At 40.3% G+C, this 23790-nt stretch overlaps 2 protein-coding genes across 2 annotated transcripts in view; both read left to right on the top strand.

Moving 5' to 3' along the window:
• Positions 1 to 23451, top strand: part of LOC145439415 (uncharacterized) — a 90346-nt gene extending 66895 nt beyond the window's left edge. Inside the window, exons 3-6 of the mRNA XM_080316894.1 lie at positions 20120 to 20235; positions 21608 to 21776; positions 22668 to 22789; positions 23177 to 23451. Coding sequence (XP_080173020.1) covers positions 20120 to 20235; positions 21608 to 21776; positions 22668 to 22789; positions 23177 to 23382 — 613 coding nt within the window. The 3' untranslated portion in view covers positions 23383 to 23451. The remainder of the gene's footprint in view (positions 1 to 20119; positions 20236 to 21607; positions 21777 to 22667; positions 22790 to 23176) is intronic.
• On the top strand, positions 459 to 7329 carry LOC145439410 (uncharacterized). Its single transcript, XM_080316890.1, has 8 exons — positions 459 to 559; positions 626 to 791; positions 856 to 945; positions 3464 to 3585; positions 5123 to 5291; positions 5566 to 5687; positions 6077 to 6349; positions 7063 to 7329. The coding sequence occupies exons 1-8, from the start codon at positions 511 to 513 to the stop codon at positions 7080 to 7082; spliced, it is 1011 nt and encodes a 336-aa protein (XP_080173016.1). The 5' UTR covers positions 459 to 510; the 3' UTR covers positions 7083 to 7329.
• Positions 23452 to 23790: the final 339 nt, after the last annotated feature.

Below are 23790 nucleotides of genomic sequence, written 5' to 3'. Positions count from 1 at the left end.
AGTTATTATAATCTATTTTTTCTTGAAGGTCGCGACGAAACATTCTCCATTGGCTTGCTGTAGCTTAGCTTATAGTACACAACAAAACAAGTTTACAAATTTGAGTTTTTGAGCGTATGTCTCATAGGTCCCATGGTCGTGTGCCTTTGGACCCACCGGGTGGGGATCGATGACACGTTCGAGCAACAAATTTTAAACGTTTATAAATATTTTTCGAAAAGGCGGATATTCATGTAAATGTCCGCCATAGGTAGAGCTTGTAGCGAAGTGTTAAGACAGCAAAAGATCTGCTATTCTCGGCTGAAGATTTGAGGGCCAGAGATCATTTTGCAATTTTTGATCCATCGGTACCACACCTCCCATACTTGAAATGCGACCGTGAATAGCAAATAGGTTGGCCATTCCGGCTCTACTAATTATTGCTAGTACAGATTTATTAGTATGACTGCGGAAATAATTGAATTGCCTTCCCTTCTTGCGCAGACATTAGGAAAACGCTGTAGTAGCATTATGCTGAAGGCCGTGTTATTCGTATGTTCAGTGACGTCTACGTTAGCAGGTAAGGTGTTTTCTGATGCATCCACTGCTTTTTTTACCGCTTGCGCATGTCGCAAATTCATTTCAGGGTTGAAGAATAGTGCATCGTATGGCAATACTGTACTCAAATACTATGTAGGCCAACAGGATACAATAACATTCGGAGCGGCGGTAGTGAGCTGCATTCAGAAAGGGGGCGAACTCGTGATGCCGAAAGATAAAAAACTGAACGATGCTGTCGCCAATGTTGCTCAGTTAGTACATAGTGTCACAATATTTCAATGCTCCGTTACAATTTGGACATTTTGAATTCTGAAGAGGGGCTCGTGCTTGGATTGGTGGCGGTGACCTATTTGGCGAGGGTAAATTCGAATGGAACGATGGCAAGGATTTCGCATGGACAAATTGGTGGGCTATATTCAGATCGCCGTTTATGTTTTTCTTTTCTGTTGCATCCAGATGTGATTCGTGGAAATGATACAGCATGAATGACGCTGAGAGGGAAGACGGAGTAATCAGTGCGCTAATTCTTGAAAAATCTAGAGGTGGTCAAAGTAGTCAAGAAAGCTACTCAAGTAGAAGTAGCTACGAAAAAAATCAACTCAAGTACGAGTAGAAGTACTTCTTCCATAAGCAACCTAAAAGTACCTAAAGTGAAAGTAGAATTGGCTGACTTTATATTTACTTAAGTAAGTGAATAGCTGTGAATACGATCGTAATTCGTTCACATGGATTGTCAAAAGGTGCAAATTGAGCTATGCGAAAGGTGTGGAGCTTGATTCATATTGATGCATACCAGGCGAGGTATCCAATTTTCGACAGCATAAGCATTCGTCCCCATCATGGTACGAAAGTGATAGTATTGATATGGAAATGCGATATTAATCCTGTTTACTCGAACTGCACGTTCACGTTCTAGAAAATATGATGGTATGGCGGCCGCCCCCATATTATAAGCCATGAAGTTTAGTCGAAGAGCAGGAGAAATTGTATAGGATACGGTGTACGCGCTTTGCGCGATTAGCAAACGTTAATGAAAAATATGCCGGATCGTAAAAATGCCATACTGTGTAGCTTTATTTCCGGGAAGTAAAGGCATTACTACACTTGCTTTTATACTTCAACATGTAGGCTATGTCATCCAGACAGAAGAACTGATATTAATTAGAACTCAAAGTATATGATACTGGGAGTTGAAAGTGAGATATAATACTTCTTCTAAAAGCGGAACATGTATTTCACGTCTTTAGTCCAGGAAGTTTCCAAGGTTGGTATGCTAATACAGCTCTAAAACTAAAAATAAGTTAGAGTCCACTTTTCCAGATGAAGACACGCCATGGACTGCTAGATTATGATATGATAAGTAAATGCTAGATTGCGAAACATCAGTTTCAAGCGTTATGATGAGCCATAATAATATATACTGTGATGAAATATTTGATATGACGAAGGGCGACGATGCGGTGTGAACGGAGCCACTTCAACCCGCAACTTAAATTACATTCACCGATACTATCTTGAAATGATACTGGTTACCCCGAATCCACTGCGCGCGAAGCGCGACGAAAAATTTGGGCGTTACTCAAATTTTATGAAAATGAAATGTTGATGCTTTGTGAAATAACTCCGAAATTCCTCAGGCTATCTTCCCGTTTAGGGGATTAAACTACTTCTACTTGACAAACTGAAAATAGCGCAAAGTAAGTAAGTAGATCACAAAGTACTACGTAGAAGTAGAAGTAGCGAAGATCAGATCTACTTGAGTAAGTACCAGAAGTAGAGGAAAACTACTTGTGTACTTCGAAAAAGTAGAAGTACTTCGTTAATGACCACCTCTGGAAAAATCCCTCACGGAACTTCTGAAGATATGTTGAGCATTTGGAAGCTCGATGGAGTAATGATTTATGAAATTTTAACGGGATATGGGTGAAACATGAAAAGCCGGCATGTTGCGTGTTTTATCAATGATATTCCCAATTTTCAACTACGAATCATACGCCACTCTATACAGACGCCTATTTAGTTTGGATTCCCGCACCTTGTGAAGTTACATTCTCGCACACGTGACAACCCAAGTACCTCAGGAAAACAGTGTAGATTGATGACGAATTACGTTTGTTATTGAAAGGAACTGAAGCCATACTGGAGGATTACATGGTAATGATTCAGTGCCGATCAGTGATCGATTTCACTCGGTTCTCTCCGGTTTCATAGAACAGAACCAGCTGAAAACTACGACACTAGTGATTGAACCGGTTGACAAAAATTCGAATCCAAACACTGGCGCCAATCCCGTGAAAGGCTTACAGGCTATGTCGGTGAAATATATTTCCATGCGAGGCACCGTTGATTAAGTCTTTTATCAAATGCAGGGGGCGTGATGCAATTCGCTAGTGGAAGGCGAAAATGGTTCGGACGACTAGAAGAATACATCTGTCCAGTCTAGCCTAGTCATCGTTCAATTGTTGCCAAACCGACCAAGATAGTGATTTTATTGAATTATTATAGCATTTGATTGTTCTAGTTGACACATTTGGTGACGTTTAAGAAGTCAACATATAGCCTACTATAAGCATTGTGGCATAATTTGACCTGATTCGTCGCTAGGTATCATGTACCTTGTACATTAATGTACTAATTTGAGGGAATGTAGGGTTTGAATTAGCAATATGACGTCACGTGACGCCATAGGTTCTTGTTCGTGTTCAAACAGAGCCTTACAAGGTTCGCGTTCAAACAAACCAGTACTTTTCATGAGCTCGCACCATCCCTATAGTAGATAGTAAAGTGGGCGTTTAACTGTTGCGATACCAACGGTTTGCTAGTTCGAGTCAGAGTCCGACCGAGGTCGACTCCAGAAAAAAAATGATGTCGCCACTGAAGTTTGAAGAACAACGAACATATCAGGAATATCGACTACATTCAGGTTGAACGGAGAGCCAAATAATAGTAATGGAGACGAGGACTGCGTTGAAATAAATCTCGGGTCCAGAGGCAAATGGAATGACGAAGGATGCTGTAATCCACGCGGATACGTTTGTCAAATACGTACGTTCTTTGATTTGACATTTCATTGATTGCCGACCGATATGGATGTGGATTTATGTTGTTATGTAACAATATTTTTAGCTCTGAATGTAAGTCATCTCTTAAATAGCACCAATCAAGGATAATCCGAGAAATATCAACGTAAAACTCCAATACCTCCGCTTCTACTTGTTGGAATTGAGTCAAATTTGTTTTGCATCGTCCCTGACGACAGCTCAACAGTTTCATGGGGTTGACAGAAAAATTTGAAATTTTTTTTTAAATAATTTTCCTGTTTAAATTAAAAATTTTAATTGGATCTGCGGAGCCCTATACTTTTTAGAATTGAACCAAACTTGGCGTGCAGCGTTTTTTTGGGTAACCTGACAATTTGATAACCGAACGACTTGAATCTGGAAAAAAAGTTATTTTTGAACAGCCCTACTACACAATCGCATCTGCAACAGGCCTGGTACGAATGATAGCATCTCCGGCCTAGTGACCAACTATCGCGTCTCGAGCCTTCCATGCGTTGGCTCCTATCTCTCGGTGGCTTGGAGACAATGCCGTTAGGTGTATGTTGATTAGCGATTGCGATTAAAGAGTGCCATCGCCAAACTGTATGACATCGAATGTCCGTAGACATGTGCGATTGGGCGTGCGCCGTGCATGCCTAATTGAATTCCGCTCATACTTGAACATAACCATCAGCAGATATGTATCAAGGCTTGAAATGTAAAAGACGAGAAAGGTTTGAACAATCAATACAGAACAGATTCCATAACAACTTGGACATTTTGCTTTGCGCAAATCGTCGCCGAGGTTACGGAATATGCTTTGATAAGCGGCGTATTTAATTGTTCGTGAGCGATCAGGGACTCGCTAATTGATAGCACTTCCGGACTCGTTGACAAGCTTATCATACGCCCAAGGTCGTTAACACGAGGAGATAGTATAATCGGCATTTACGCATGCACTCAACCCTCATCAATCGATGCTATATTAACCCTAATTATTAGGGCAAGTTTTTGTTGCAGTTATATCCGTGGAAAGTTGAATTTATTTTTGACAAAAGTTGCATTTATTTTGTTCACAAAAGTTTCACTAAAAGACCACATTTTGCCATTTTGCTCGGTTGACTAAAAAGAAGGTCAACTTCCCAATTCCACTCCCGAATACAGTTTCCCATCCGCATTCTCTATTGATTGACTAAAAAAAAGTTGCAAAATGTTGCAAAAAGTTGCATGAAAAAAAATGGACAAACGTTGCAAAAAGTTGCACTATAAGATTCCTCCAACAGCTTAAAGCAGCATTCTACATATCTTCCGAGTATTTAAGAAGCTGCCGAAAGCTGTAGAAAAAAGTTGCAAAAACTTGCCCTACTAATTATCAACTCTGTCGCATTATGACGTCATTCCTTTGTGACGTCATCGAGCCCGAATACCTAAGGAAAATTAGCCTTCGGTGCATATGACCCCCAGGTTAGGGTATACAGCCGATAGTGTGAAAATATAAAATCAAATAGAAGAACCAAACGAATGGACATTATTCGTTGCAGCCAAACAAAAGTCTACACCATACGAGAACAGTGCATTCAGCGTATACGATGGGAACATTGATCAAAGGTCTTATCTACAAGCTGAGCAATTTTGCAAACGTCATCAATCCAGACTAGCACTGCTTGATGATGGCGAGAATTTTCAGAATCTGCTGTCGAAGCTGGAAAGGTAGGTTGGGCTTCAATAAACCGCAGTATCAAATTGTAAGACCATATTTCCATGCAAAGGATTTTTCGTCTCGTTGGTCCCCTGCTTGATACTACAGATAGCGATATTAAACGATGGTAGCCAGATTTTTCAAGGAGGCGACAGGATACAACCAGTTGAGAACCGCTTCCCTAATGCAAATTTATATATCGGTTGGCTGTAAAATAGTCGTGCCACACAATCTCCGTGACGCCTTCTTGCCACTCGCTATTCATCTCGACTTAATTATTTACAGCCCGATCATGACACAATTTTGGGTCAACAGTGAGCAAGATGGGAGTTCGTGCATCAGTGTGTCTGACAATGGTGTTTCCGATGCTGACTGCCTTCAGTCACTGCCATTTATTTGCGAGCAAGGTATGATTGAAGTTTGTGTACCGCAACGACCATAAGCGAATTCTTTCTAATCGATTCTATTTGGAGTTGGACATTCGTTGACCTACCTCTGTATTGCGAATACCTATACGAATTCCGTAAAAACTTTCACCCATGTGAAGAATCGACTGTAAAATATTTGACGCTAAAGTCGCATCGCATAGTTTCCATTAATATTGATAATATTAATATAGATACATGTGAAAACAGTGGATAAACAAGTGCTGTCATTATGCGATAGACCTGTATATCAGTTTCGTTGGTTGTGTCTCAGGGGGTCTTCAACATTCTGTTTACGTGTATTGATATGGGTTAACAATTGTTTTATATCTCCGTCTATCGTATCACATGTATCAAAAATTTATTTCCAGTTGCTGTCAACGATTTGTCAGTTTCTGAAGAGCAACCGTTCGTAGAGCCAGGTTTTAATCTGAATATCAAGTGCTCTGCATCGGGGACTCCAATTCCGAAAGTTACCTGGTACCGAGATGACACCTACGTGCCACATCAGAAACATGGTCTCGGCAGCTCAACACTGGTGCTCGAAGACATAGGTTCCTATGATTTTGGCACGTATGTATGTAAAGCGGTGAACGAAGTCGGTGGACAACTGAGACGCATGGAAGGATTTTCTTTCGTTGAAAGTAAATATATTTCATTCTTGGTTTGTATATTTTCGCTGTCTCTGTCGTCATGGTGTTTCGCGAATATACATTTTTTCGGATTCATCGCGCTTCTGGACCCGAACAAAGTGTCAGACTGTCGGTCCAGGATACATGCCGAAAAAAGTCCAGGATTACTAAACATTTTCTCGTACTGCCGATTTTTCTATGGGTTGCCCCTTTGCCAGCTTTTTAAGAGCTTTTGACAATAGTAACTGTCTGTGTCAGTGAATATGCTGTCATCGTTATGTGGAATTGAACGGTGGTGTTGGCGAGAGACTACAATTAGTATATGTTCTAATATGGCTTAGTCGGATTCAGTATGACGATGCGTTTCATTTAATATTAATAGAATCGATTAATAAACTGACCTTTTCTATTTTCGAATGATTTCGTTGCAAGCGCATTTGAGCATTCGTATATTTGGCATCGAATTCAAGTATGTTTGGCTAAACTCGGGAGAAGCTATTTCTACTTCAGATGAAATTAAAGCCATTTCTTCTAGTTGAAAAAATAACAATAATTTATTCTGATTTTTTAATTCCTAATAAGGGTAACCCTACTTCCCATGCCTAAGTAATACAGTTGCTAATTTGGGTATTAATACAAAATTATTATTCAAATATTCCCATGGAGCAACGTAAATTATCTAGAATGATAGCAACACAACTTCTTGACGTCTTTTTATATTTCAGGTTCAACGGCTCTGGAGTGAGGTGGAAACTTGCTCTTCGAAATGTGGGGATTACTATTCCAAATGTAGCTGTATAATTATGATGTATTCCTATGATAATACAATACCATAATATTTTAAATATTGTATATGTATCGTGTGTTTTACGATTCAAATAAAGGAAAAAGAAAATTAACAGAATGTAGAACAATATGCTCATATTATTCGCCCTGATATCTTTTTTGTTGTTGCTTTGATGTCTTGGTGTAACCTTTCACCTAGATCAGCGGTACCCAAACGGTGGGGAATTCAATGGTTTCTGGTGGGGAATAGACGCATTTGTTCAAAATTATTTACAGGACAGTCTACATCAGTGGTTCTTAACGTTGCCTCCAGCGCCCCCTCAAGGGGCGCTGGCGATTTTGAATGGGGCGGTAACGTTCAGGGGGCGATATGGGGGGCGCTGGGCTCCGGGGGCGATGTGCGGGGCACTGAATAAAAATGGCTTCGCATTAGATGATACGGTAGTATGACATATCCTTAATGAGCATTCAGAGCAAATTAACATATTCCACAGAACGCGTCAAATCCCGGAATTTTTGGTCGCGCTACGCGACGATGTTTGCTACATATGTGTTCATTAGTGTAGTGGGTTATTATAATTCATGCAAAACGAATTGCGAGTACTTTAAAATCGCCAATTTCCCGTTAAAACACTGCCACCACGCTTGCTAGGGTTATTTTCAACAAAATGTTTCGAATTAGGTATTGCATCTCGCAGCGAACAGCGCGTGAAAATCGAAGAAGGGGGCACTGTATGCCTTATATCACTTTTAAGAGTGAGAGCCCCCTTGTACATAAAATAAGTTTTGAAGCTTTGTGCACGAAATGAATAACTTAATATACTTGGGAGCTGCAATATTAAATCGTCAGAATATTTCTTCATCGTATCATAAAGGATGATACTATCTAGTGTTGTGGTCCACAACCTCGCATGAACGTTCTAATCTATATGAGTTGCTTTGTTTGGACTGCATTCATGATAAAATTTATCACTGGGTACAGTAGGCCTACTAAATTCAATGTGAGCAGATATATACATCCCATTCTCAGTTGACTTACTTGTAATTACACAATAAAGGACTAAGACAAAATCCAATAACATTAATTTCCCCGTATTGCCAATCGCAGATGCGAATTCGAGATGGTTCGAGCCACAGGGTATGAGACCGTGCCCGATTGTTGTTATAACAACCTTGATTTGACCCTGAATATACCACACACAATTATTATATGGTTTGTTATAGTCGAGTGGTCCTTGAACGCGATTAAAGCGCTAAATATTTCCAATACCAAAGTTCCGAAAAGACCGGCGGGACTTTGACCTCTTACCAGGACCGATGTTGCTGCAACCCAAACCCCCAATCGGTGAGCTCGAAAGGTTCCCTAAATTAGTTCGGTGAATGAACATAAATTACACATCATGTTTTGACGACTCCCCCACGGAAGAATACGCATAATTATAGAAAATAGAAATAGGCATTTCGGCGTCGGCCATAACCAGGCCACGATGCACGAAGACGTACGAAGCTCCGGTCAATATGGGACTCCGAGAAGTGTGTCAAAAAGATCGCCAGCGAGAAAATCTTAGCCGAAGAGGATTGCCCGTATGTTGACAGTAAACTTCGATGAATAAAGTCTAATTTTCCATAGGTGCTTGAATCGCTCGTGCCGAATTATCATGTCGTCGCAATCTGCCCCCCACAGGACAAATAAGATCAGTCAGAGAAAATTATTTGCCAGTGAATAAATACTAATTTTAAATCGTGGTTTACTTTAGTTTAATACGTTTATGCGTTTCAACATCGTTTGACTATATAGCGGACAAGGGGTAACATAATAACAACATGTAACGAAGTAATTGTACCATCGGGCACGCCCGAATATGTTCCATTATTAATTACGTGGCTATCATTTCCAATACATCAGCTCCCTCAGCGCTATTGGTAAATCATGATTACGTGTGCTGAGAGGACAAACGTTTATAGCGACATATATATGCAATTACCATATCTATTCGTTCTTGCATTATAGAAAATTTTTGCGCCTAGGGCGACCAGGCCACACAAACTTTGCTGACCATCGAAATAATGTATCGGGGTTCTTGGGGGCGAAGCCCTCAGAAGTTAGGTTTATCACGCTATGGGTGCGCAAGACAATCGTTTCTTAGGGGGCTGACGAAGTGCTGTTACGGCCCTCCCTCATACCCATCGTCTTTATTACAGTCCATACAATATGAGGTGGGGGGCCGGAGCGCGATAATTTTTGAAAGGGGGCGCTGGAGGAAAAAAGGTCAAGAACCACTGGTATACAGTCAGGCGCGCATTCAGAGCGCGAAAAAGGGGGGTTGCGTTACGAAATTGGCCATTATGACGTTTTATTTTTGTACGGCTCTCCGTATCCGCCGGCGTTCAGCAGCCCTCTCTGAATTAGGGCTGCCTCCGGCTCGGGGTCTTGGTTACACATTTTTTGTTTCGTTGTTTTTTGTGCCAGCGGCCACGAAAAACGTTGGGTAAGCTAAGGCGAGTCCAACGCATGTTTAAGTTTTTCCAGTTCCTTTCTTAGCTCATTTCGCATTTCTAATCTACTTTTCAGAGTTCTACATGTTTGATTATAGATCACTTTGACTACTTCTTCATTTTGTTCCATCTGGTTTTCTTGATCTAATTTTTTCCTGTGTTGTATCATTTTCTGTTTATATATTGCGACTATTATTCTAGCTTGTTCTCTCTTGGTTTCGGTGTCTTCGTTCTTTATGACATTTTCTTCTTTTAATTCAATTGGATCCCCGTCGGTGATGCGACTTAGTTTTTCAAGTATGTTTTTTGCTGTTGGGCAATCGTATACAATGTGTTTCACTGTTTCCAGCTGGTTCCCGCATTGTCTACACTCTGTGATTGCAATATCGCCTGTTCTTGTGTTTAATATATATTTTTCCTACCTCTTTGCTCCGAAGAGGTAGCCTTCATTTGCGATACGATAGCTAGTCACCTTTTCTTTATTGTTTAGTAAATCATTTAGGTTTTCTGGAAAGTGGATTTGCATCCAATTAGCCTCTATTGGCGCTTTGCTATGCTTCGCCTCCAAGAGTTTATTCGTCGCTAGGTATATATCTTTGTGCGTTGCTTCTTTCCATTTTTCGATTTCCCATTCCAGGTCTTCGTGGATTCCTACCATACTCCTCCATTCGTCTGTTAGTTCGGTTTTGTGTGGCATATTATTTAATTAGCTGGTTCGTGGTACAGAACTTGAATATAGCTTTCAATACAACATCCATTGTAGCAGTATATTTATTAAACTCGAAGACTTTTCGGGTGCCTCTTTTCAAGAGTTATCGGCACACTGAAGGGATTTCAACAGATTTAAAAGCAAAACCAAAAAGGCAAAGTATGACGCAACAATCAAAATCACAGACCATGAAATTCGCATTGTATCAATGGCAACAATAACAAACTACGAAGTATACGGACATACGGTACTATAGTAGCAGCGGTTGCCAGTAAACTCGCCCCAAAGTAAATCCGGCCCGTCGAATGCGGCCCTCGGTCACTTTGGCCGTCGGTGAATTCGGCCCTCGGTAAATTCGGCCAGGGCCAGAGTAACAACAACAGTTACAATACCATTATCTAACCTGAACCCTAATCCTAATCCTAACCTAACCCTAATCCTAACCCTAACCCTAACCCTAATCCTAACCTAACCTAACCTAACCCTAACCCGAATTCTAACCTAACCCTAATCCTAACCTAACCCTAATCCTAACCTAACCCTAATCCTAACCTAACCCTAACCCTAATCCTAACCCTAATCCTAACCTAACCCTAATCCTAACCTAACCTAACCTAACCCTAATCCTAACCTAACCCTAATCCTAACCTAACCCTAATCCTAACCTAACCCTAATCCTAACCCAACCCTAATCCTAACCTAACCCTAATCCTAACCTAACCCTAATCCTAACCTAACCCTAATCCTAACCTAACCCTAATCCTAACCTAACCCTAATCCTAACCTAACCCTAATCCTAACCTAACCCTAATCCTAACCTAACCCCAGGGTTGTAATGACTCGAGTCACGATTTTCTGATGACTCGACTTGACTCGAGTCATTTTCTCCTAACCTAACCTAACTTGACTCGAGTCATTTTCTCCTAACCTAACCCTAATCCTAACCTAACCCTAATCCTAACCTAACCCTAATCCTAACCTAACCCTAATCCTAACCTAACCCTAATCCTAACCTAACCCCAGGGTTGTAATGACTCGAGTCATGACTCGACTCGAGTCCGACTCGAGTCACGATTTTCTGATGACTCGACTTGACTCGAGTCATTTTCTCAAAATACGGAAATGACTCGACTCGACTCGAGTCAATCTGTGTATTGACTCGACTTGGACTCGAGTCATTGCGCATGACTCGAGCCAAGTCTTATGACTCGAGACGCAGACGGCCAATACCGACATTTCATTGTAATTTCGAAGAATAGTAAAGTAACCACACTATTGGGATTTTGTCTATTGGTACTGGTACTTGAAAATGCGATCAGAAACTGCTAAAAGTGAGGAAAATGAATATATTATAAATGCGAACCATTCGATATCACCAAACAGAGTTATAAAAAGTGGGTTTAACAAGACTTTAACAGGAAACTGAGCAGTCAACACAATGACTTGGACTCGACTCGAGTCAAATTACCGTGACTCGGACTCGACCCTCTTTTTGCTGACTTGGACTCGGACTTGACTCGGTGGTGAATTGAAAATGACTCGACTTGACTCGAGTCAAAACTATAAAAGTGAGATTGACTCGTGACTCGGTGCCTTGTGACTTGGTTACAACCCTGCCTAACCCTAATCCTAACCTAATCCTAACCTAACCTAACCCTAATCCAAACCCTAACCTAACCCTAATCCTAACCCTAAACCTAACCCCTAACCTCCAAATCACTTGATAATATTATAATTATGTAATATAATACACATTATTAGTTCGTAATACAATTTCACACAATGTTCTCCGAGGGCCGAATATACCGATTGAATTCGGCTGTCGGTAAATTCGGCCCCGTAAACATCGGCATATATATATACATATATATATTTATACGCATACCCTGTTCTCCAAATCAGTTGATAATAATATAATTATGAAATTAATTCACATTAATAGTTGGTAATAAATTTTTATAAAAAATTCTCCGAGGGCAGAATTGACCGAGTAACCAGTGAATTGACCGGTGAATTCGGCCGTCGGTAAATTCGGTCCCCGTGAATATCCGCGCTATCTCCCGTGGTTACGCGATATACGCATACCCTGACATCCAAATCACTTAATAATAGTATAATTATGTAATTAATTCATGTTAACGGTTGGTAATACATTATAATACAATATTCTCGGTGGGCCGAATTTACTGATGTAATGGCCGAATTTGCCTGGGCCGAGTTTACTTTGGGGCGAGTTTACTGGCAACCGTAGCAGCACAGTTTGTAAATAAACAATTACACGCACGGAACAACACGCACTAATGAGAAATTTGTAGGTTATAGAGGAAATCTTTCTGTCTGCATAAAATAGGTTTGCTCAACTGAATAATAGTAGACTCCAACACTATTAAATGAAACACAGACCTACCACGCGCAATGACAGTGAACATATTGTCATCATAGTGCTGTGCACAGGCAAGGTTTTCGCTCAGATGCTGACCGATTGACGAAGCATATGCTTGGCAATCATCATAGCAGTCTGTTTTTGCAGCCAATTTGCACTGACGTGCGAGCTCCGTGCGATCATTTGCGCATGTTTTTGACCGAATCAATTTTGGTATATGCTGCTTAATACGCTCAAACAATCTTTGAGATGTACGTCCTACATACCTACTATCACAGTGGCACTTGTATTGGTAAACAACATTACTTGCATCAAAGGCAGGAAGTACATCTTTTCGAGAGTTGGGTAACAAGGGTTTCGTCGTGTACACTACATGCGTGTTGACGCTGTAATAGCAACGGTGAACAGCCAATTATATAAGCTTTTCAAATCGGCTAGACACGTTACCTAGCCAAGGTAGGTGTAAAAATGCCGGGCATTTTTCTGGGCCATATTTTGGAGCTATATCCGATTTTTTCAATACCCTAGAGATGGAGCATTTTAATATGTGGTCCGGATAGCCATTTTAGGAGAGAATGAAGTGGATATCATCCAATTCGCGTGACAGTTTTTCCGGTGAGCAGAGGCGCAAGGCGCGATTAACGAGAGATGAAATGAGGTTTAATTTACGCCGCTTCGGGCAGAATGAATCCCAACGAATATAATTACCAGTGAAAGTAGGTTTTCTGTACACCGACGTTAAAAACGTTTGTCCTGATCTCTCTACTAAGACGTCTAAAAAGGGAAGGGCAGCATCAGTTTCCATTTCCACGGTAAATTGTAGAGCTGGATGGAGACAATTCAATTTTTCGAAGAAATTATTACACTCTCGCTCATTTTTAAAGGCAACAAAGGTGTCATCGACATATCTTAAATAGAGGAGAGGTTTTGCGACGTTTTCAAACAATTTCTTTTCATGGTATCGCACGAATATATCGGCCAGACTAGGTCCCAACGGTGAACCCTTCGCAATACCATTGCATTGACGGAACATCGTGTCATTGAAGCTGAATTCAACGCTACTAGTAGCAGTTTGCAACAATTCAAGAAATATTTCACGCGGTAGTTTCGGAGGTTCAAGCGTGCCATCATAAAGCGCGTCTGCGCAGATTTCGAAAGTTTCCGACAATGGTACGTTAGTAAAAAGACTTTTCACATCAAATGAGCTAAGAAATACATTGGACGGATTTAATTTTGTGCGTTTTAATTCGTTAACAAACGTGAACGAGTCGCGAACGCAGTGGTGCGTAGGCCTATACAATGATCGAACTGGCTCAATGACGGTGTTAAGCCATTTGGCTAAATTATGTTGTGCCGATCCACACATGGGGCGAAGAGGTACGTTATCTTTATGTGTTTTCGGTAAACCGTACATACGCGGCCGTTGTGATCCCGTTGGGCGTAGAGACTCGTACAGATTTGATGGAAGTACTCCATCCTTCTTCAGTTTGAGAAGGCGACGCTGCAGCTTCATTTCTAACTTGCGCGTGTTATCGTTCATGTCGGCAGGACCCAGGTTGGTGAACTTTGACGAATCTTGAAGAATGGATTCCATTTTCATGTTGTAATCTGCCCGGTTCAAAATCACAACTCCAGAACCTTTGTCAGGTTTTGTGATGCAAATTTTTTCGTTTGAACGTAAGGATTTGATGGCTTTAAAACAATCCTTGTTCATCAGAAAATCACCGGCGTCCACTGGGGTGCCACAATACGCATGTGCAAGATCATTGAGCTTTGCTTTCATCGCAGAAAACTATTCCGGAGTGTAATAATTTCTTCGAAAAATTGAATTGTCTCCATCCAGCCCTACAATTTACCGTGGAAATGGAAACTGATGCTGCCCTTCCCTTTTTAGACGTCTTAGTAGAGAGATCAGGACAAACGTTTTTAACGTCGGTGTACAGAAAACCTACTTTCACTGGTCATTATATTCGTTGGGATTCATTCTGCCCCAAGCGGCGTAAATTAAACCTCATTTCATCTCTCGTTAATCGCGCCTTGCGCCTTTGCTCACCGGAAAAACTGTCACGCGAATTGGATGATATCCACTTCATTCTCTCCAAAAATGGCTATCCGGACCACATATTAAAATGCTCCATCTCTAGGGTATTGAAAAATCGGATACAGCTCCAAAATATGGCCCAGAAAAATGCCCGGCATTTTTACACCTACCTTGGCTAGGTAACGTATCTAGCCGATTTGAAAAGCTTATTAAATCGGCTGTTCACCGTTGCTATTACAGCGTTAACACGCATGTAGTGTACACGACGAGACCCTTGTTACCCAACTCTCGAAAAGATGTACTTCCTGCCTTTGATGCGAGTAATGTTGTTTACCAATACAAGTGCCACTGTGATAGTAGGTATGTAGGACGTGCATCTCAAAGATTGTTTCAGCGTATTAAGCAGCATATCCCAAAATTGATTCGGTCAAAAACATGCGCAAATGATCGCACGAAGCTCGCACGTCAGTGCAAATTGGCTGCAAAAATAGACTGCTATGATGATTACCAAGCCTATGCTTCGTCAATCGGTCAGCATCTGAGCGAAAACCTTGCCTGTGCACAGCACTATGATGACAATATGTTCACTGTCATTGCGCGTGGTAGGTCTGTGTTTCATTTAAAAGTGCTGGAGTCTACTATTATTCAGTTGAGCAAACCTATTTTATGCAGACAGAAAGATTTCCTCTATAACCTACAAATTTCTCATTAGTGCGTGTTGTTCCGTGCGTGTAATTGTTTATTTATGCGTGTAATTGTTTATTTACAAACTGTGCTGCTACTATAGTACCGTATGTCCGTGTACTTCGTAGTTTGTTATTGTTGCCATTCATACAATGCGAATTTCATGGTCTGTGATTTTGATTGTTGCGTCATACTTTGCCTTTTTGGTTTTGCTTTTAAATCTGTTTGAATCCCTTCACTGTGCCGATAACTCTTGAAAAGAGGCACCCGAAATCTCTTCGAGTTTAATAAATATACTGCTACAATGGATGTTGTATTGAAAGGCATATTATTTGTGAAAAGATTTTTGTTCCATTTCCTGATAGTCGGTCCTAATAGGTATAATTCGTGGTGGTGCCAAAATTCTGTTGGTTCGACTAATTTCGCCAGTATTCCAATTTTTTCCAGTTTACAAGTTTTAGTTTTTGCCTCTAAATGCGGTATTTCCATCCCTCCTTCTTTTTTTTTGTTTGGTTAGTTTCTGTCTAGCTATTATTTCAATCTTTTCAGGCTGCCACACAAAGTTGAAGTATAGTTTGTTCAGAGTCCCTATCATCTCGTTGCTGGGTGTGCTTGTCTTGGCTTGGTGTATGATCTTAGGCGTTAGCACGGTGTTGAGTATTAGCTGTTTGCCATACCAGCTGAGGTCTCTTTTACCGTAGTCGTATAGTTTTCTTCTTATTGCTTGCGTAGTTTTGGACCAGATTTCTTTCTTTTGGTTTTCTCCGATGTACTGTCCCAATACTTTTATTCCTGGCTTAATTTGATTTTTCAGGTTTTCGCTCGCTCGTCTGCATCTCGGGATATTAAGTTGGAAGATCTCGGTCTTGTTTTCGTTCAGTTCTTGGCCGGTGGCGGCTCGCTGTAATCTGAATTCTTCCAGCACCCACTTTACCGATTCGTAATCTCTCGTAAGAGTGGTAACATCGTCTGCGAACTGTTGTATCTTCACTTCACACTTTGCTATCCTCATTCCTATTATGTTTCTATTTTTCCTTATTCTTTCCGCTATCGGTTCAGCCGCTAGCGTATAAAGGTAGGTACTAAGGGGACACCCTTGTTTGAGTCCCCTCTTTATTCTGATTTTTTCTGTGGGGGCTCCATTTAGGTACACTGTGTTGTCAGAATTTTGGTATATCGTTTTTATTAGTCTAGTAATTTTAGCCCCGAAATTCAGTCTTTCCATTATTTCGAAAAGATATTTGTGTGAAACCATATCGAAAGCTTTTTTATGATCAAAGTTCGCGATGACCAGTGGAGTTCTTTTTTCTGCAGCGTAGTATTTCGTCGCATTTACGTTACGTAGTACGTCCGTCATCGATCTGCCGGAAATCGAGGACTTTGGGGACTGTCCGATTACGTCCGGCATATCCTGCTTCATCCTATTTGCGATAATTTTGGTAAGTATTTTGTAATCTACATTAGTGAGTGAAATAGGTCTCCAATTTTCCAACTGTTCCGGGGCGCCTTTTTTGTATATTAGCTTTACCGCAGATTCACCCCAGGATTTTGCGATTCCCGAAAATGCGATTGCATTGTTATAGAGTAGAAGTAAGTCTTTCTTAATCAAGTAGTAGAAGGTCTTATAGAATTCGGCCGTTATTCCATCTGGCCCCGGTGACCGGTTGTTATGCTGTGACGAAACGGCAAGTTTCAGTTCCTCTAGCGTGATAGTATCGTCCTGCATATTTGCCTGTTCTTTGGTGAGGCTCTTTGGTAGGGAGTCGATTAATTTCTGTCTCTCTTCTTTCGGTCCGTCGCAGGCTCGTCCCCAACGGCTATTGTAGAAATCCCACGTGGTACTCAGTATCTCTGATGGTTCTTTCGTGTTCCTGCCCTCTTCCGTTTTTATGCTAGTGATAAGTTTATTGGTTTTCCTCTTCTCCAGTTTAGAGTAGAAGTAGTGGCTGGGTTTTTCTCCCTGTTCTATTTCCTCTCTGTAGTGAAGTGTCATAAGAAAATTCATTTTATCCTTTTCGATCTTTTTCAATTCCTTGATTATCTGTTCCCTCTTCTCCGGTGTTATGTTCGGGTTTTCTAGTTCTTGACGTGTTTGTATTTGATGTTCGGAGCGTTTCTTCGTTTCGTTTATGCCGTAACTTATAGAGGTTTGTTTTATCGTGAGTTTCAGATGATCCCACCACTCGCCTAGGCTGTTGTGTTCACATTTACGAAGACTTAACTCGTTGTAGAGGTCCTCGACTGTTGCCCTGAAGTTTTCGTTTTGAAAATGGGCCGTGTTGTTCCTCCAGGTCCCTCTACCCCACTTGGTTTGCTTTCTATTCTCTATTTTGACGACCATGACCATGCTACAGTCACCTACCTATGTGTCTAAGGTGTCTGCTGCTGTGCCGGCGAATATACGACAACAGCAACAGACAGTACCTAAAAGCTTGAATACGGCGTTTACTACCGATTACTCTCGGTTCTCACGGCTCGACTGCTATCGTACACGTTCTTCCTCAACGACGATCAACTGACAAATGCGTTTTATAACTTGCGAAATCAACCATGAAACTTGCGATTTTTGGTCACGTTTTCCTACTGGAAGAAATTATTATTTTACACAAAAACAGACAATGGTGCCTCATATATGCAAGTTAGCCGCGGAAGCACCCATTCACGCCACACATCTACAGCGTGTAATGCCAGTCACCAGAAAATGCATATTGAATTAGTTTCGTTTGTTTTATTCACAACATTGGCGTTTATCAACACATTTGTTCATTTGCGCCCGCACATTAATTTCATCTTTAGAGGTCAGATTACGGACGAGTTCCATTCGCGTGCTCTCTCACAATCTGTTTTCATGGTTTTCGTGCGTCCGTATCTAGTCTTTTTGCTGCCGCGTTTTTACTCCGACTCACCTTCATGCTGTTCTTTTCATACACTGCAATCGCAGCGAGGTTAGCGATGAGGAGCCCAGATACACAAAAGCATATTCAATTGCCATTCAAAATAGTAAGAGCCTAATAAACTACACTGGTCAACACATATTTTTAGGCAAACGAAGTAAGAGTGGTTTTGGGGGTTCTGAAGGCCTCTGATTCCGAATATGACCTTAGTTTTTTTCAAATTGGCTCTTGTTGTGGAGATAACCCATGGGGCTATTTTGACCAAAATCTCCCATTTTCGCGGTAATGAATAGATATAAAATCCGCTCAGTCGTACATAAAGTTTAATAATTCAATCTACGCTATATTAAGGGTAATAGATTTATCATAGTTACAGACTTTCACGGATATCATGTACATAAATAAACTCCAGTCATGTATATAATAGGTATTTACCTAGATAATCAAATAACGTGGCAATAATTCAATCAGTTTTACGTTGACCACCTATTGTAAATTTGAAATAATCAGTTGGAATATAATAATATTAGATATTCCAAAGCATACTTGTTTTTTCTAGGATTTTCGCCTGTAAGCTATTTAGTGCAGTTTCTCGAAAGGTCCCGGTATTGGTTTGCCATAATATGTTCAATTCTTCATCTCATCTGCCCTGATATCTTTCTTTTGTTGTTTTTATGTCTTGGTAGAACCTCTCACCTTGCTAATCAACAAGATGATCAGGAAATATATGAAAATGACTAAACAAGAAGAGAACTTTTATGCTCATGTTTGTGCTAAAGTTTTCGATATGCAGCTACTAATTTTCGGACCACTGTTTGTAATTGGGTGCTTTGTGATCATCTAAAAAGTTTATTTGCTACATCTTCGGAGAAATTACATGCAGTGAACTCCTTCCTAATGTGAAATTGGAATCTTTCATTCGAATTCGAATATACCAGATACCAGATTTAAGCTTCTCGTTTAATAGGGTTACTAGGTATACCCACTTTGTTGACTCAGCGGAAAATTATCCATTTACCAGTCAAGAGAAATGAGACGCATTTGAGTATTGCAGTTAAGCTTTGCAAGGACGAAATTTATAGTTTTATACTCCTCTTTAATCTTGGTAGAATGACCAATTGATACAGAAGAATATGGATTTCCGTTGTGCCAAAATACAATTTTTAGGCGTTCCAGACTGCTTTTTTGACAAACAAATATTTCGCATCATGTCATGTTAATATTGATAGAATGACTGAGAATGACATGAGGGTTCTTATGGTCAATTATCTATTTATGCACAGTGTAAAATTATGAAAAACTACGATTTCCTTCCTAGCAAGTTAAATATTTAAGGGTAAATACAGTAATTTTAGGCTCTTTTGGGGGTATAAATATCTTTTGACAAACAGTCAATTTGGCAATACTAATGTGATATTCGTAATCAGCAACCTCAAAAACCCCAGAAATGGCTATCAGATGTTCTGCCTAAAATAATTATTTTTATTTTGTTGGCCAGTGCTATTTGCTGTAGTTTCAGCGCCTTAAAACGCTTTTTCTATTTCACTGCTAATCTTTCATTCAGGAACCTTTGTGTCATTGCATCGAATTTGGAATTAATTTCTATGCAATTCGAAGGGCCTTGACTGCCCCCAGAATGAATTCATGAAAATCACCGAGAGTTTTTCATTGGTAATTTATACGGAGGGATTATAGCATACGTAAACATAGGTCGCTGAAGTGCTGATGTCACCGCCCGATTTTGAGTAACACTTAAAACATCTATATTGTAAAAATTGACTGCTTTTAGGCGCGACAGTGAACCAAATGACTTTGATGAAGGGGAGGACTGCATCGAAATATTGTCAACTGGCTTCTGGAATGACCGCCCTTGCTCTTATGAACAGGGATACGTTTGTCAAATATGTATGTTCCTTATCTTGACACTCGCCTATAGTCATACAATGATATAGAAGTGTGTAAATATTTGTGTCTATCGATTTTTTAACTCAGGCAATTTTACTCCGTGCCTGGAATAACAACCATGAATCACAGGATCGAATGACCGATGGTACATTTTGAATAATGAGAATTGAAAAAACGTGGAGCGGTTACTCGTGATAACTTTGCGCTATTAGACGTATAATGCCGTACACCAGTGGTTCCCAACCTTTTTCATCTCGTGGGTCCCTTTGACGAAATATGAGCCTAAATTCCCTCCTTAGTGGAAATCTGCCCGATGATTACTGAAGTTCATATTTACCGCGAAAAAAACATAAACACACACACGCACGCACATATCCTTCCCGCAGCGAACTCAGTCTGGTGTCACGCGATTCATAGATGTGGTCATGGTCATGTTAATTCACCAGGAACGGGTTCCATGGCTTACCATGCACCGATCGCAAATATAGCTGCTGTGAAAAATCAATTTGCATTGATTTACTGGTAGCACGATTTTTTTCTCAAGTTTGCGTATTCATATGGCCAATAATATTGATACTTCTATATAGCATACACGTGATCAGATTTCCAGCTGGAGCTCATTGCAATTTAGGACGCCCATTCCGGTTTGGAAGCATTACACCAAGTTTAACATATCTTTTTTACGATCGGGTACCTGTTCACTAAAAATAAAGCAAGTTAACTAGCGATCTCTTTGACTTGAATCGATGACGTTGAAATATTTTGTCACTGTCTGAAAATGTTGACATAAAAATATAAAATAAATACTTTTTGCGATACATTCTGCACGACATTTGCTCGCTTAGGATATATTTGGTTGAGAGGCCGTCGCTGGCGCAAAAAAAATTGTCTCGCGAACTGCAGAACATCTGAACTAGTTCAAAAAGAAGGTGGGATTCTTATGTAAAAAAGAGATTTCAAATAGCATTTGAACATACTTTCAAAAAAAAAAACATAAGGAGCAAACGTTCCGTAATAATTACTCGACTATCTGACAGTTCAAACAATTTTGGAAATCCGTTACAATTGTAAAGCAGAATTCCCCCCTAAAAATTACAAAATTCCCCCAAATGGGAAATTATCCCCGGCTGTGAACCACTGCCGAAAACGGATTCTGCAGAACCTTAAAACAACTAATGGTTCTCAATTAATAAAGAAACTCGGACGATTCAGTATATTATGTATAATATTCCTCCAGATGAATTTCTAATACAGCCCTAATAGCCAGTAATTAATATCAAACATTGTGTGAGTGTTAGATATATTTGAAAAATTATAAAATCGAACAACCAAATGCATAGATAAACACAAAGCCTATTTTCATTCCTTTCAGCTGATACCAAGTCTATACCATACGAAAACAGTGCATTCACCGTATACGATGGGTACAATGATCAGAGATCTTATCTCCAAGCTGAGCAATTTTGCAAAAGGCGTCAATCTAGACTAGCAGTACTGCATGATCGTGAGAAATTTCAGACTTTCCTCGTGAAACTGAATAAGTAAGTGATGGCTGACATTCAATAAACGGCTTAATGAAGAACAAGAATCCTCTATCCCATTTCGCTCTTGTGATCTCTCGTGGCCCCATGCTCGAAACGACCAGTATAGTCGGAAGTGCTTTCACTTATGTCGATTCCATATCTGAGAGTATGTAAAATCAATTAAAGCAAATAGAAATAAAATCAGTACGAAAGCTTTTCTTTCAAAAGTTTGACAATGCTTTTTCCATGTGACTCTGTATTTGACATCGCTAGATCATGACATCAGTAATATTGACATAATTCATACATTGGCTTTGATGACAGCTAAATCAAAAAATATATTTTACCAAAAATAGATTTAGGTTAACAGAACGAAAGCCCTATTGGTAATTGGAGGATACATGAATCGCAAATACGCCGCACCAGTTGACTCGGACATTTCGATTTAACATTGTAGGCGCAAGCCAGTATATATGACGATACCACAACACCGCAAAAGTAGGCTACCAGGTAACAGGGCCTGGAAAAAGGCTGCTTTTCTGCCTTAACAGAACAAAAACATGTCGCATCTGCCTGCATTTTCGTTCTTGATATATCGGTGAATTGTCCCGTCTCCGTATGCTGTAAATATATTAGGACACTGATAAGATAATCTGTTTTAGAAAACCTGCTTTAGCGCGCTTGAAACGTGTCTTTCTTTCTCTCTTTCTACCTTATGTAAAATCAGTTTTTTAATGAGTGATGAAAGTCGTTGTAAGGAATTCACTCGATACAGCCAGTTCAGGGCCACCGTCTTAAAGCATATGCTTTACTTAGAGATAAGCGAGGAACACCAACTTGTCTTGCTATACACTCTCTCTCTGACTCTCTCGTCCTGCTCGCCAGTAATCTCGAATAAAATATTTCCAGCCCAAGCATAACGCCATTTTGGGTGTACACGGATCGAGATGGAAATTTCTGCATCAGTGTGTCGGACGATGGATTGTCCTATTCCGATTGCCTTCAGTCAATGCCATTTATATGCGAGCAGGGTATGACTACAGATTATATGTGCCGATGTTATATCTAGTCAATACTGATGTCTAGCAGCGAATGCACTGTAACTGATTCCATATATCGTGTCACATTCGCTGATTCCGTCCCTATTAGCCATGCTATGGGTCGATCGGCAATTAGTTGCCATTGCCCCCGATAATTACAAGATGGCAAATTGTATTGATATTGCGAAATATCTTGGGAATCTGAAATTAAAATACTGATTAACCGCGGGATCATATACAACGGAGCAACGATAAGCCACAAGCGGCCGTGCAACATAACTGCCATAATGAGTTCAACAAGCGGTCATTTAAGTGGAAATTACATATTCGCGGTTAGCAGTCATGCAACGAATACCTAACGTTGTTGTTGTTTTTCAGTTGCTGTCCGCGATGTGTCAGTTTCTGAAGAGCAACCGTTCGCAGAGCCGGGCAATAATCTGAATATCAACTGCTCTGCATCAGGGACTCCAATCCCGAAAGTTACCTGGTACCGAGACGGCACCTACGTGCCACATCAGAAACGTGGAATCAGCAGCTCAACATTAGTCCTCAAGTACCTAGACATCGATGATTTTGGCATGTAGGCCTATGTGTGTAAAGCTGTAAACGAGCTTGACGGACAACTGAGACGCATGGAAGGATTTTCTTTCGTCGAAAGTAAATATGTTGCTTTTTCCATATCAGTGGTACTTAACCTTTTTTCCTTATTCCCAATTCTGAGTTTTGTCAAGTCTTTCTTCTCCACATCCTAAAATCCTTATGTCCCCCCCCCCTTCAAAATTCCCCCTACCCCCATTAAATTTCGTGAGACTTTGTTTGATAAGGACGCTCTATTGACATAAAATAAGACGCCTAGGATTGATAGTGACGGCAAGTGTAAAGTATCCAATGATTGTTGTAGTTGATCGGAAGTCGAGTTAACTAGGCCCATGTATTTTTTTACATTAAGTCGTTATATTGTAGCAAATTTTGAGTTAACCAGAGTAATATGC

This window comes from Botryllus schlosseri, chromosome 5 (assembly GCF_051294905.1).
Source record: "Botryllus schlosseri isolate E-star chromosome 5, Bs_hap1, whole genome shotgun sequence".
NCBI lineage: Eukaryota > Metazoa > Chordata > Ascidiacea > Stolidobranchia > Styelidae > Botryllus > Botryllus schlosseri.
The sequence above is the reverse complement of the archived record's forward strand: the minus strand, read 5'-3'. Positions and strand labels throughout refer to the sequence as shown.